General features: G+C 51.2%; 1 protein-coding gene across 1 annotated transcript; it reads left to right on the top strand.

Annotated features, from left to right (window-relative positions):
* The first annotated feature begins 12162 nt into the window (after window positions 1–12162).
* Window positions 12163–13396, top strand: ID1 (inhibitor of DNA binding 1). The gene is made up of 2 exons (XM_059133761.1): window positions 12163–12703; window positions 12927–13396. The coding sequence occupies exons 1-2, from the start codon at window positions 12281–12283 to the stop codon at window positions 12966–12968; spliced, it is 465 nt and encodes a 154-aa protein (XP_058989744.1). The 5' UTR covers window positions 12163–12280; the 3' UTR covers window positions 12969–13396.
* The last annotated feature ends 1304 nt before the right edge of the window (window positions 13397–14700 follow it).

The raw sequence follows: 14700 nt of genomic DNA, 5'->3' as shown, positions 1-14700 counted from the left end.
CAACCCCATCAGGGCACTGAGCATTGGCAAGAGACCTGCTCCCCCGCCAGACTGGGAACTCCCCAGGCAGGCCCAGGTTTGCAGGGCCACTAGGCAGGCTGCCTGTTTTGTGGAGCACAAAGGGGTGAAGGGGTTACAGAACGTGTCCTCAGGAAGGCTTCATCATCTCAAAATAAAGAGCTTCTCTAAGTCCTACAAAGCACCCCCTTGGGGCGGCAACAGCTCATATTTCGGTGGCAACCGGGTCCTCAGCGTGTGGACACAGCTTCCAGGAATGAACCACCTGGCCAGCACTGTTCACTTCCACTCGGTCACTCCCAAATGAACACAGCTCCCTGAAAAGCATGAACCCACATCTTGTTCTTTCACTGTTATGCCTAGCACAGAGTAGTGCGCGCTAATGGTTTATGGAATGAATGGTTGGCACTTAATGGTCCTTAAGTTTTGTAATTCTGTGGTGGAGCATATACCTAGTTGCTTAACAGGGGTTACCTGGAGGAGAGGTGGAAGAGTCACCGCACTAATAACAACCAGAGTTGGTGGAGCCTGTGACGCTTAATCTCAGGGTCATGAGTTCAAGCCCCATGTTGGGCCAGGAGCCTACTTTAAAAAGGGGGGTGGGTAGGGCAATAATCATGACCAGAATCTATTTTTTTTTTTTTTTTAAAGATTTTATTCATTTATTTGACAGAGAGATCACAAGTAGACAGAGAGGCAGGCAGAGAGAGAGAGAGAGGGAAGCAGGCTCCCCGCCGAGCAGAGAGCCCGATGCGGGGCTCGATCCCAGGACCCTGAGATCACGACCTGAGCCGAAGGCAGAGGCCCAACCCACTGAGCCACCCAGGTGCCCCGACCAGAATCTATTGAACGTGGACTTTGCCAAGGACTGTTCTGAGCTCTTGACATGACTTAACTTATTTAAGCCTCATAGATACGGGAACCCATACCACCCTCATGGTCACAGATGGGGACCCTGAGACAGGAGGACAAGAAGTGACTTGTGGTCTCACAGCTCAGCAGCGGTGGCAGAATGTCACCCTGGGCTCTTTGGCTCTCTGAGAGACCCCACACTGCAGTCTTCTAGGAAAGGGTCCCTTTCTTCCTTACGTGTTTCTGAAACGTCACTTCCTTTCAACCAGAAAGTTCTGCTTTTTCATCAGCAAAAAGTAATAAGCCTTTTTAAAGACTTGAGCTATCATCATGAGTCATAGTATTTGAGGAGTATAGGCACTCCTGCGACCTGAGGCAAGGGCGCAGCTGGAGGTGCCACCCCCTAGTGACAGGGTACTTAGGGTTGGGGTGAGCTGAGAGGGTGGGGACTGCTCCAGGCTCTTCTGGGCCAGCAGGGAACAGGGCTGGTCCTGAGAGGCACACCCTCCCCAGGTTCCAGGTTCCGGGCCCTCTGGCAGGAGGAGGAGCCTGATGCGTGGAAGGCAGGTGAGTCAGGGGCAGGCTTGGCCGGGCACCAGGCAGGAGAGGTAGGAGAGATGTTACTTCTGGGAGGGGCCCTCTGGGGCCTCCTGTCCATCCTCTCTCCCAGGGAGGTCATGGTGGGAAGCCACTGAAACCGCTCCCAGTCCTCCTACCCAGTCTCCCCGATTCCACTTCTAGCCCTGCATGAGCCTCGTGGCAGGGGCAGGGCCCCAACTTGGGGCACTTTTGGCTGGTGGCGTGGTAGTCTGGCTAGTGGCGTGGCGTTAGCCTGTGGCTTGCAGGTCCCACACCTCTGGCCTGGACAAGGCTCAGGTCTGCATTGTCTGGCCTGAGTTCCTGGGGTCTGGATGCATATGGTCAAGTGGTGTGTGGTGTGTGTCCTCGGGGTTTCTGCAGGATTCTGAATTTGTGTGTGTGTGTGTGTGTGTGTGTGTGTGTGTGTGTGTGTTGGGGGAGGCAATGTCTATACCTAAGAAGCCTAAGGTGGGAGAAGGCAGTATGGGAACTTGAACTGGGGAAGGTGGGCGTGGGTCTGCTGTGTGCTGCAGACGCTGCTCTGTCGATTTGCCTTGGGCTGTCTTCTGCAAGGACGTGGGCACGGCTTGTCAGCACCTTGGTGCGAGCGTGTGTTGTGTTTGGCGAAACCAAGCAGGGTATGTGCATCTGTGTGCCGTGTACGTGGAGGGTGTCATGGTGGTGTGCTGCCTTAGCCTGGCTCTGTCAGGTGTGATCTTAGGGCGTTGTGATGTGTTGCCTCCTTGGTCCCTGTACATTCATGGGTGTCTTGGTGGTATAGCCTTGGATAGTGCGCTGTGACGTCAGCGTGCTGCTTGTACGCACGGTGCGTAGCTGCGTCGTGTGCGTCAAAGGGCTGCTGTGGTGGGTGTGTGTAGGGAGGTGTGGCTGTCCGTGGACTTGGCGGTTTGCGCACATGCGCTCTGTAGGCTGCGTAGAAGTGCCCCTCTGTGTCGCTCTGTGGGTGTGGGCAGCTTGTGTTTGTGCAGCCCCGCAGGTCAGGACTGTGCTGAGTGACCTGAGATGGGAGATCCCTGGGCCCTGACTGCCCTTCCTCTTAGCCCCTGAGACCCCAGGACAGCAGTGGTCCTTTGTCAGGCCACAGGAAGTCCCCACCCCCCTCCATCTGCAGGGGACCCAGGGAGGGGCCCAGACTGGCGGGCTCCAGCCTCCCTGGCCATTGTGCTGGGGCCTCTTTGGAAAACAGGATGAGAGGCAAAAGGTGGACCTGAGCCTGGACCCCTGTCCTCCCTGAAATGACCCGGGAGTCCAGCAAAGAACCCCTGGGAAGGAGGGTTAGCTGCAGATGGGGAAACTGAGGTCCAGCATGAGAAAGGGGTTTGGGAGAGGGTTCACAGCTGTTAAGGACAGAGAACTTGAAGCTTCCACACCCTCATGTGCCCATCCAGGGCCCCGTGGGGTTTGGGGGACAAAGAAATGAAACCCCTGGAAAAACACACATCTGTGTTCCAGTTCCCATTTCTGAGTACTTACCATGTGCCGGGGACTGACGCAGTGTCATAACCGTAGGTTAAGTTGAAATGTTGTCCCCATTTTGTACATGAGGAGACCGAGGGCCATACGGTACTAATTCATTGATTCAACAGATATTACTCTAAATATTACTCTCTTCTAGGTACCATGCTGTGTGACTTTGACATCACTGATAATTAATGCAATTTCACAACAACTGTTTTTCTTTTTTTGTTTTTTAAGTGGTCTCTCTGCCCAATGCGGGTCTCAAATTCACAACCCTGAGATCAAGAATTGCATGCTCTACCAACTGAGCCAGCTGGGCACCTCCTGTGCTGTGTGATTTTGAGCAAGTCCCTTACCCTCTCTGGGCTAGGTCCTGTGCTTCGCTCCAGGGACATAGCAGTGACCAAAGGAGCCACAGTTCCTGCCTTCCTAGAGCTCACAGCCCAGGGAGAGCGTGGGGTGGAGGAAGATGAACAATGCCCAAGAAAACATCCATCATTTCAGGTGGAGATAAATTCTATGAATAATTAAGACCAGGAAAATGTGCATGAAAGTGAATACCCAAGGCAGGTTCTAGGAAGGCCTCTGAGGAGGTGGCATTTAACCTGAGACTTGAAGAAGTCTTATGACAATAGGGATGAGTGTTCTAGGGAGAGGCAACAGCAAGGGCAGAGGCGCCCTAAGGTAGGATCTGCTCCTGGTCCTGTAGGAAAGGAGACCCGTGGCCTGGGAGAGAAAGGGCAGGGCAAGTGGTGAGGTCTGTAGCTGTGGGCAGGGGCGGCAGGCTGGGAGGGGTTTGGATTTTATTCTCAGTGTGATGGGCAGAGAGGCAGTGTTGGCAGAGACAGGGTTCTGGGGGTAGAGTGTGTTTGTGTTTTGGGGGGAGAAGGGGGCCTTGTCGTCTCCTGTTACAAGGGAGGGGGCGGGGATAGTCAGAGCCAAAGGTCTCTCCCCCGCAGCTCCAGCAGTCCCAGCCCAGAGGCGCCGGCCTGGCGGCTGGAAGACCATGCTGTGGGCACATCTGGGGAACAGCTGCCGGGCCAGGGACAGAGCGGGTCACGTGGCCCAGGCAGGCCCGCCCTGGAGCCTACAAGGCCAAGACTCGGGAGGGGCAGTGGTGAACAGGCCGGACATGAACCCGCATCAAAAAGGATGCACTCTGCAGTGGAGACGCGCATGCACGCAAGTCCCTTAGCCCCACACAGCCACTGCCCCGGGGAGCCAGACCCCCTAGATTCAATGCCACATCCCAGCTGTGTGATCTGCAGCAAATCACTCAACTTCTCTGGGCCTCAGTGGCCTCGGTGGGAAAGGGAACATAACATTACTCCTTAGGTCATGGGTTGTTTTTCTTCGTTGGATAAATATTCCCTGGGTGTCTCCTGGGTGCCAGACACTGCACTGAGCCCCGGATTACAGCGGGGAAGAGGACTGTGTGGTCCCTGCCCCTCCTGAGCTCACTGTCTTTGGTTAAAACTTGTAACCATGCCTGATGCAGTATGAGCACTTAAAAAATGGGAGTCCCTGAGCCCTGGAGGCCACAGGAGGGTACTTGAAGGCAGAAAGGGAGATGTGGAGACAGAGAAATAATGTCACCTCTTGGCATAGCTTATTCACTCCCCCAGCCACGGTACCAAAAGGGCTAAGCATTATCTCCACTTCACAGATGAGGAAACAGGTACAGCTGGCTCCTGGTAGAGGAGCCAGGATTTGAAGGTATAAAGGGGCCGTGGTCCCTCTTCCTCTCTGGCCCCAGTATTCTCATCTGTGAAATGGCACGTGATAGTAATACAGCCACTGCCAGCCCCAGGGAGGAGCTGGGGAAATCAGACGGTGCCAAGGATGTGTGAAGGGCTTCCAAAGAGACCCCAGGCACGAACCCTGGGCTGGGACCACGAGGGTTCTTTTAATGAGTCCTTCAAATTTCCTGGCCACTGAAAGAGGAGTCTGTTTTCCTCAGCTGACCTGGTATGTAGGACCAGGAGAGGACTGCCCCCCCACCCACATCCACCCCCCCCCCCTCCGCTCAGGGCACACCCTGAGGGAGAGGGCACGCAAAATGCCCATTTGGCAACCAGATAAACAGACAGTCTTTATTCAAACTCCTTGTCAGGCCTTAAAAATGTAAGAGATGATAACCGATGTCTGGGAGTACCAAACATTTTCTGGAAAGGAATGAAGCCAACTTTCCCCCGTGTGCCTGGGACGGGTTTGAGTATAGGAGGGTCTAACTATTTCAGTTGGGAAGCCTGAAGCAAGCACAGAGAAGAGAACATTTCAGAGGATCTGGAAGCCCATCTCACAGAGCTCCCTCAAAACCCACAGAGTTCCCTAAAAACTCCTGGAAGTAACCCAATGGGTCCCAGCGGTCTGGCCTGGAATTGGCCAGTTGCTATGCCCATCCACTGTTTAGTGAGCATCTACTATGTACCAAGACCGTGGCAGGCACTTTACCAGCCTAATCTCAATGACTCCCCACAGTAACCTAGGGAAGTGGGAACTTCTGTCATTTTGCCAGTGGGGAAGCAGGGGCTCAGAGAGGTGAAGGGTGTTCCTTCAGATACAGTATAATAAGGATTTGAAGCCTGAGCTGTCGGACCATGAACTCTAGCCCTTTCCAATTTTCCACAGTCAGCTATTTCTCTTCAAATTCTCAAAGTTTGTCCAGACACCAGTGGCCCCACCTGTCTTCATTCAGGCCATTTCTTCTTGTGCCTTTCCTACATAGAATGCCCAGAGGATAAGTCACCTCCTCTAGGAAGCCATTCTGATTTCCTCCAAGATAGATGTCTTCCTTTCTTTGTGTTTCTAAGGCACCTAGTGGGAAATTTCTCAATATAGTCTCAATGTGAGAATAATTCCTTTCTATGGCCCCGAGGCCAGCACAGGACCTGCAGGAGGTGGGTGTTTGTGACTGTTAAGTACACTTAACTATTGGGGGTCCTAACTGTCCCTTGACTTTCTCTTCTGTTTGTCTGCAGAGTGTCATTGACATTCAATCTCAACCTGACTAGGAGTCAGGCCAGAGGGAGGTACACTAAACATTTGGAGCTGACTTTTTATGACACAAAGTAGTACATGAATACATCTTTGTATAAAAATATATTCAAGAGGGGCACCTTGGTGGCTCAGTTGGTTAACTTTCTGCCTTAGGCTCAGGTCATGATCCCTGGGTCCTGGGATCGAGCTCCACATTAGGCTCCCTGCTCAGCGGGGAGTCTGCTTATCCCTCTCTCTGCCCCTTTCCACTGTTCCTGCTTGCTCTCTCTCTCTCTCTCAAATAAATAAAATTTAAATACACACACACATATATATATTCAGGAAGTAACCATGTGTAATGGATCACAGACTGAAATGTAAAACCTAACACTATGAAACATCTAGAAAATATAGGAGGAGAAAATCTTTGTGATCTTGAATGAGGCAGAGATTTCTTAGATATGATAAGAAAAGTGTGATCTATAAAATTAAAAAAAAATTGATACACTGGATTTCAACAAAATTTAAAACTTCTGTTCTTCAAAAGATACTGTAAAGAGGATGCAAAGAACAGACACAGGAAATAGTTGCAAATCATATGTCTGGGGATTTGTGTCCGAAATATATAAAGAACTCTTATGACTCAATAAGAAGAAGACAAACAAATGAAAAGAAATGGCCAAAAGATTGACAGGTAGCACGGGGGACCTCTGTGATGGAACCATTCTGGGTCTTCATTATGGCAGTGGTCGTGCGGATCTGCATGTGGGATAACATCGCATAGAACTAAACACACGCACACAAGCAAGTGCGCGTAAAGCTGGAGAAATGCAGCTGGGGTATTGTATTGCCAGATGCTACCTCAGGGAAACTGGGTGAAGGCTATAAGGGATCTCTCTGTGTTATTTCTTGTGACGACATGTGAGTCTACAATTACCTAATTTTTTTTTAAGGAACAAGTGAATGACCCTTCACCTAAGATGATGATGTATGGGTGACATATAAACACACGAAAAGATGATCAACATCTTTAGTCTTTAGGGAAATGCAGATTAAAGCCGCAGTGTGATACCTTAACCCTTCTATCAGAATGGCCGAAAAAGACTGATCATACCAACACTTCGAGAGGCTGTGGAGGAACTGGACCCTCAGTGTTGCTGATTGGAGTGGACATGGAGAGACGCCTGGGTGGCTCAGTCAGCTGGCATCTGACGTTGGCTCAGGGCATGATTCCACGGTCCTGGGATCGAGTCCCACATCGGGCTCCCTGCTCAGTGGGGAGCTTGCTTCTCCCCCCTCCTGCTTGTGCTCTCTCTTTCACCCGGACAAATAAATAAGTAAAATCTTAAAAAAAAAAAAAAAAAAAAAAAAAAAAAGGGAGAGTGAAATGTACATGGAATACCCACTTGGGAAAACAAGTTAGCGTTTTCTTATAAAGTTACATAAAGGGTGCCTGGGTGGCTCAGTGGGTTAAGCCGCTGCCTTCGGCTCAGGTCATGATCTCAGGGTCCTGGGATCGAGTCCCGCATCGGGCTCTCTGCTCAGCAGGGAGCCTGCTTCCCTCTCTCTCTCTCTCTGCCTGCCTCTCCGACTACTTGTGATTTCTCTCTGTCAAATAAATAAATAAATAAATCTTAAAAAAAAAAAAAAGTTACATAAATAGTTTGTGACCCAGTCATTTCACTACTAAGTATTTGCGGAAGAGAAAGAGAAGCATAGATTCACAGAAACACTTGTTCACAAATGATGATAGCAGTTTTATTTGTCCTATCCTCAAACCACAAACAACCCAAACGTCCTGGACAAGTGAGTGGATAGCAAACCCTGGCATATCCATATACCACTACTACTCAGCAATAACAAGGAATGGACACAGATGGATCTCAAAATAATTATGTGGAGTTAAAGAAACTAGGCTGAGGGGCGCCTGGGTGGCTCAGTGGGTTAAGCCTCTGCCTTCACAACACAGAGTACTAACCACTATACAATCACGGCGAGCTAAGCCTCTGCCTTCAGTTCAGTGTCCTGGGATCAAGCCCCACATCAGGTTCTCCGCTCTGAGGGGAGCCTGCTTCCCCCTACCCCTCTGCCTGCCTCTCTGCCTACTTGTGATGTCTCTCTGTCAAATTAAAAAAAAAAAAAAAAGTAAAAAAAAAAGAAAGAAAGAAACTAGGCTGAAAAGCTATTTTTTGATAGGAAAGAAAAAATATATATATATAGTAAATACTCTATTCCAATCATATACAATTCTAGAAAATGCAAACTAATCTATAGAGAAAGATGAATGGTTGTGTGGACACTGGGTGGAAGCAGGAGGCAGGGAGGCATTAGGAGAGACAGAGGAAAGCTTTTATTTTTTATTTTTTTAAAGATTTTATTTATTTGACAGAGATCACAAGTAGGCAGAGAGGCAGAGAGAGAGGAGGAAGCGGGCTCCCTGCTAAGCAGAGGGCCAGATGTGATGTGGGGCTCCATCCCAGGACGCTGGGATCGTGATCTGAGCCAAAAGCAGAGGCTTTAACCCACTGAGCCACCCAGCCGCCCCCAGAGGAAAGCTTTTAAAGCTGAGGAAGTAGGGGCGCCTGGGTGGCTCAGTGGGTTAAGCCGCTGCCTTCGGCTCAGGTCATGATCTCAGGGTCCTGGGATCAAGTCCCGCATCGGGCTCTCTGCTCAGCGGGGAGCCTGCTTCCCTCTCTCTCTCTCTGCCTGCCTCTCCATCTACTTGTGATTTCTCTCTGTCAAATAAATAAATAAAATCTTTAAAAAAAAAATAAATAAAGCTGAGGAAGTATATGTTAATATTCTCAATTGTGGTGATGGTTCATGGGTATATATGCATGTCAAAAGTTATCAAAATGTACACCTTAAATATATGCAGTTAATGTGCATCAATTACACTTCAATAACACTGTCTCAGGAAAAAAATATAAGAATGAAATGTCTATGTGAATAAGAGTGAAGGTCTTTATATTGTTCTCCTTCCCTCAGTCTTCACTGAGGGACATCAAGTTTTATGTTTGTTCATCTTTTTTTTTTCCGTCGAATAAAATTTATTTATTTATTTATGTTTTTATTTATTTATTTGCCAGACAGAGATCACAAGTAAGCAGAGAGGCAGGAAGAGAGATGGGCAGCAGGTGGTGCGTGGGAGGCTCCCCATGGAGCAGAGAGCCTCCATCCAAGGACCCTGAGATAATGACCTGAGCCGAAGGCAAAGGCCTAAACCACTGAGCCACTCAGGTGCCCCTATTTTAATTTTTTAAAAGTAATCTCTACCCCCAACTTGGTGTTTGAACTCACAATCCTTAGATTAAGAGTCTCATGCTCCACTGACTAAGCCAGCCAGGGGGGCCCCTGTTGAGGTGAAATTTAAATTCTTTTTGTTTTTTTAATTATTTATTTGACAGACAGAGATCACAGGTAGGCAGAGAGGCAGGCAGAGAGAGAGGGGGAAGCTGGCTCCCCACCGAGCAGAGAGCCAGATGTGGGACTCCATCCCAGCACCCTGAGATCATGACCTGAGCCCAAGGCAGAGGCTTTAACCCACTGAGCCACCCAGGTGCCCCTGAAATTTAAATTCTATGAAATGCACAAACGTATACAATCCAGTGTGTTTTGAGTAATTCATGCACTGTGTACCACTAGCCTCATCATCATATAGAACATTTTCATCATTCTAGAAAGTTCCCTCACACCCCTTCTGTGGCAACTCCCACCCTCCACCCCCAGAAGCAACCACCATTCTGATTTCTTTCACCAAAGATTAGTTGTGCCTGTTCTAGAACTTCATATAGGAGACATTACATAGTACTGTGTTTGAAATTTTTCCCACAGCTTGATTGCCTGTTTTTAAAAAATTAATTTCTCAAAAAATTTTTTTAAATTAAAAAATTCATTTCCAGATATGCTTGCACTTGGGAGCAGTATGTTTGTTTTTTCACATGTAAGAGGTTCTACCTTGACCCCCAGTCTAATACTTGGTCTCACCTCCAACAGTGGAATCTAGATATCTCTCAGCCCCACTTCCCACCTGCTGCACAGACCTTCCACAGCATTGATGTAATACCCCTGTTAATGGACATTTAGGTTACTTCAACCTCCCCTCTTGAAAACAGCACCTCAGTGAACATCCTTGGGCAGACATCTTTGTGTCTGTGTGTGTAGGTTTCTCTGGAATTGATGCCTGCAAGTAGAATTGCTGGGTCAATTAATAAACACTGGGTAATGAATTAATACTCTAATTTCCTCTGGCTGGTCATTGTCTTTCCAAGTCTTTAGCAATTGTTTTGCACAGCAAAATGTTCCCTTCAGTCATCAGAAGATTGCTAAACAAGGCTTAAGCAGTTTGGAGAGTTTGGGGGGTGTGGTAAAGGGGATGAGGAATCTGATTAATTAATTAGTAATGTCTCTCTCCTTTGAAGCTGGTCTCACTGATCAGTTTTCCTGGGTCCCCCATGTGGAGGCAGAAGCCAGGTTCACTGGCCCCTCCCCCAGACTTCTGTGGGAAAAGGAAACCTGCTATACCCAGTGAATTAATTGCTGGGGGGTGGGGAGGAGGAGGAGGGGCCATAAACATAATACCGACTCTCTCCTTGGTGGGTACAGTATTTTAGTCCTGCTAAAGCTGTGTGCCCTTGGGTGGATATTCTAAACTTCGATGTCCCCCGTTTCTGGACAGTCTAGGACTCCGGAGCCAGACTGCCTACCCTGGCAGGAAGAAATCGCATTACACCACAGTGCCGCAGTTATAATAATGCAGCCATTACAACAGCGATTGTTCTTGGGAGGCTTTTTGAGCCTCAGTTTCCTCCTTTGCATAAAGAAACCAAAGAGACCCCTCTAGAGTTGTGGCCAGGATTACAGAAGTTGATAAAAGCAAAGGCTGCACACACTGAAGTACACAGGGCCTTGCACGAACTAAGAGTTCAATAAGCCGTTTCTGTCATTATCCAAATACCGGGCAAATACTCTATTAGGAATCAGAAAGGGCCGGAGACAACTAACTTTTCACTCAGCTGCAGAGTTGGGATCAAATCTCCCCCGGCGGGAGGGGGAAGCTAGGGGTGCGGAGGAGGAGGTGAAGAAACTTCCCAGAGGTCTGAGGTGTGAGCCTGGGGGGCGAGTCCCAGGTGTGGAGCCGGGGAGGTAAGGTGACCCTTGCCCAGCGACCGCGCCCGCGAGGAGCGCATTCCCAGCTTCCCGCCAGAGGTCCGCAGGTGACTGGCCGAGCGCGGCGCAGTGGGGGAGCGCTCTAGCTGGGTTTGCCGTCTCCATGGCGACCGCCCGCGCGGCGCCAGCCTGACAGCCCGTCCCGGTTTTATGAATGGGTGACGTCACGGGCCTGGCGTCTAACGGTCTGAGCCGCTTGTTCAGACGCTGACACAGACCCGCCCGGGAGGTGGGGGGAGCACTCGAGCTCCGCAGCTGCCGCGCCGTGGGAGGGAGACCCTGATCGGAGGTCTTTGGAAGGAGGAGGGGGGGAGAGAGGGACAGGAAACAGCCAAAAAAGGGAGAAAAATTCTAAAATCACTAGTTGATGCAGATTTCGGGCATTTTTGCAGGGGATGCAAATTTAGGATAGAATCAGGCCTTGCAGCCCCCCTCTGGTCGCCTTCTATCCAGTTCATGTCCCAGAGGATGGGCCCCCAATCCCAGAGGAAGACTTTTTCGAATTAGTTGCTCCCACCCCGAGGGGCCTGGGTAAAGCCTTCCTGGTTCTAGGAATATTAACCAGCAACTTTCTCTGGGAATTGGGTAAGAGAGACCAGCTCTGGGGGGCAGAGTGTAAAGGAGGGCCCGCTTTAAGTTTCGGTCCAAAGAGCCGGGAGGTCAGGCTCCCAGAAGCCCGGACTGTAGTCTTGGGCTCTCTAGATAACCCAGAGCTAGCCGCTTCCCCATCCGGGCCTCAGTTTCTCTCATCTGTAAAATGGAGCTGGAGAGTTGAGAAGATGAACCTCAGAAAAGTGATTCTTGAAGTCTTTTTATTGTCGGCAATGCTTCCTTTACGAGAAGACCAAAGTAGCTCTCGCCTCCACTAGCCACCCCGCCCCGAGCCTTCACACTCTCTGTTCCTGAGACTTGGGTTCCCTTTCCAAGGCCGTGAGGGTGCACGAGTGGAGCAGGAGGCGGGACCCAGAGGCACCGGAGGCCTCGCCTCTAGACCGCCCATTGGTTGCTTTTGAACCTCTGAGCCCGCCTCTGGCGGTGGGGGCAAGTGGGGCGGGCGAGCCGCGGCGCCTCTATAAAGACGGCTCCCGGCTTCAGCCCTCGCCTTCTACAACCGTCTTTTCCCAACTTCTCGCTCTTAGCTTTCGCGTGGCGTCCGCCTCCTCCGTGCGCTTCGCCTCCCTCCTCTTACTCCGACGCCAGAATCATGAAGGTCGCCAGTGGCAGTGCCGCGGCCGCCGCGGGCCCCAGTTGCGCGCTGAAGGCCGGCAAGACGGCGGGCGGCGCGGGCGAGGTGATGCGCTGTCTGTCCGAGCAGAGCGTGGCCATCTCGCGCTGCGCTGGGGGCGCTGGGGCGCGCCTGCCGGCCCTGCTCGACGAGCAGCAGGTGAACGTCCTGCTCTACGACATGAATGGCTGCTACTCGCGCCTCAAGGAGCTGGTGCCCACCCTGCCCCAGAACCGCAAGGTGAGCCGGGTGGAGATCCTCCAGCACGTCATCGACTACATCTGGGACCTGGAGTTGGAGCTGAACTCAGAATCCCAAGTCGGGACCCCCGGAGGCCGGGGTCTCCCTGCCCGGGCTCCGCTCAGTACCCTCAACGGCGAGATCAGCGCCCTGGCGGCCGAGGTGAGATCCGAACTGGAGAACGCGAGCGTTTTCTTTCTATGGAGGGTAAACTGAGGCCCAGAGAGAGGCGAGGGGTGGGTATTTGGCTCCACGTCGGCCCCATCCTTTCGGGCACCTGGCTATGCCACGGAGATCAGAAAACACGCTCACTTAAAGTGCCCGCTGGGGAAGGGCTTGCAGCCTTGTCCCCTCCGACTGTCTCACTTCTCCCTCTTTTTCACAGGCGGCATGTGTCCCGGCGGACGATCGCATCTTATGTCGCTGAAGCGCCTCTCTCCTGGATTGGCGGACCCCAGCCCTCCAGGGGGGCGAGAAGAATCCATGCTCTTTTGATCCTGCAGAGCGCCTTTGCCAGAGCTGGGGAGGCACAAGATTGAGATCAGCGACTGTGGGGCGCTTGCTGGATCCAGCCCAGGGCCAGGGGACTGAGGAGAGCAGGCAGGCTGACCCTCCCTCTGCACCTACCAGCCACCAGAGACTTGGGGGACCCCCAGTGTGTTTCTATTTTTTGAAAAGCAGACATTTTAAAAAATGGTCACGTTTGGTGCTTCTCAGATTTCTGAGGAAATTAATTGCTTTGTATTGTATATTACAATGATCACCAAGAATATTGTTTTACAATAGTTCTGTGGGGTGGTTTTTTTTTGTTGTTGTTGTTGTTGTTATTAAACAAATACTTTAGACTGCGGTAAAGTTGCAGTGATTTCTTGGACTGAGGGGAGGGCCTTGGGATGCCGGTGACCCCTGACCCTTTTCACAGCTGGTGCTGGGGGGAGGGAGGGAACTAGAAGGCCACATCTGGACTGTCGCTTTTACCAACCTGAACTGAGTGTTTTCCGGTGTCTTTAAAGTCCATTCTTTTCCCACCACTAGCCATTTTCCTGCTCCCTGGTGTCATAAAATTAAATCCTCTAGACCTCTAGGGTTCTCCAAGTGGTCTTGGGCCATCTGGGTCACCTGGGGAGGTTGTTAAAAAAAAAAAATCAACTTGCCAAGTACCCCTGTCGGTTGAGTATTCCACAGGCCATTGAAGTCCGAGAACCTGGTCACTGGGCCACCTCCATCTTTGCCAAGACGGGGAAGGGGAGACCTAGAGGAAAGACTTGCCCAGAACCTGAGGCAGGACCTCTGTCGCCCCATTCCCCAGTGGGAGGTGCCTCCCCTGTTGGACTGCCTAGCCCTGGATTGTAGCAAGCTGCCCTGGGGCTTCCAGCTCGTCCAAGTGGGTGAGCAAGTTGGCAGAGCCAGCCTGGGCACAGCTGCTGGGCCACCTGCTCTGGGTCCAGGCTCTGCCCCCTCACCCTGGCCCGGGTATGCCGACAGCTCACGCAGACCTCTCTCCCCCAGGGTTCCCATGTGGGCTGAGGAGGAATGGGAGAGTCAGTCCCCAGCTCTTGAGAAGGGAGAAAGATGTCATTGGCAAGGGGCTATCTGTCTGGACATGTGTGAGTTTGTACTCGGGGGAGTGCATAGGAGTGTCTGGGCCTGTGTTAGTGACATGAGTGAACTGGTAGATTTCCCCCCCTAGTGGGGCTGGGTCACTTGCTGGTGTACAGGCCTAGGGGTGTGGGTAAGGATACGCATGGGAGTGTATGCAGAAGGGCAAATGAGAGCACATGTGTTCTGCAGATAAGTGCAACCTCCAGCTGTTTGGGCTTGTGTGTTCTGCCTCAGTGCATTATGGGCATATCTGCATGGGTCTGGCTTGATGGATGGGTCGGTGTGTCCCGGAGCTTCCGAACCATACTGTGGGTTTCTAAGTGTATAATTGCTCTGTGTGTTGGCTGGCATTCCTAGGTCTCTGCTGGTCTGGGGTGGAGGTGGGGGCAGCTGTGTTCAGTCAAACCCTCCCTCTGAAGTTCAAGTACCAGCCCTCTGAGCAATTGTTGGGCTCTGGGGATACCACCCCTCCAGTATCCCTACCACCTACAGGGAAAAACCCAGCCCCACCAAGGGCAAATGACGTGCCCCAGAGACATTTTGTCAATGCTCAATTC

The sequence above is a fragment of the Mustela lutreola genome, chromosome 9 (genome assembly GCF_030435805.1).
Source record: "Mustela lutreola isolate mMusLut2 chromosome 9, mMusLut2.pri, whole genome shotgun sequence".
NCBI classification, from domain to species: Eukaryota; Metazoa; Chordata; class Mammalia; order Carnivora; family Mustelidae; genus Mustela; species Mustela lutreola.
The sequence above is the reverse complement of the archived record's forward strand: the minus strand, read 5'-3'. Positions and strand labels throughout refer to the sequence as shown.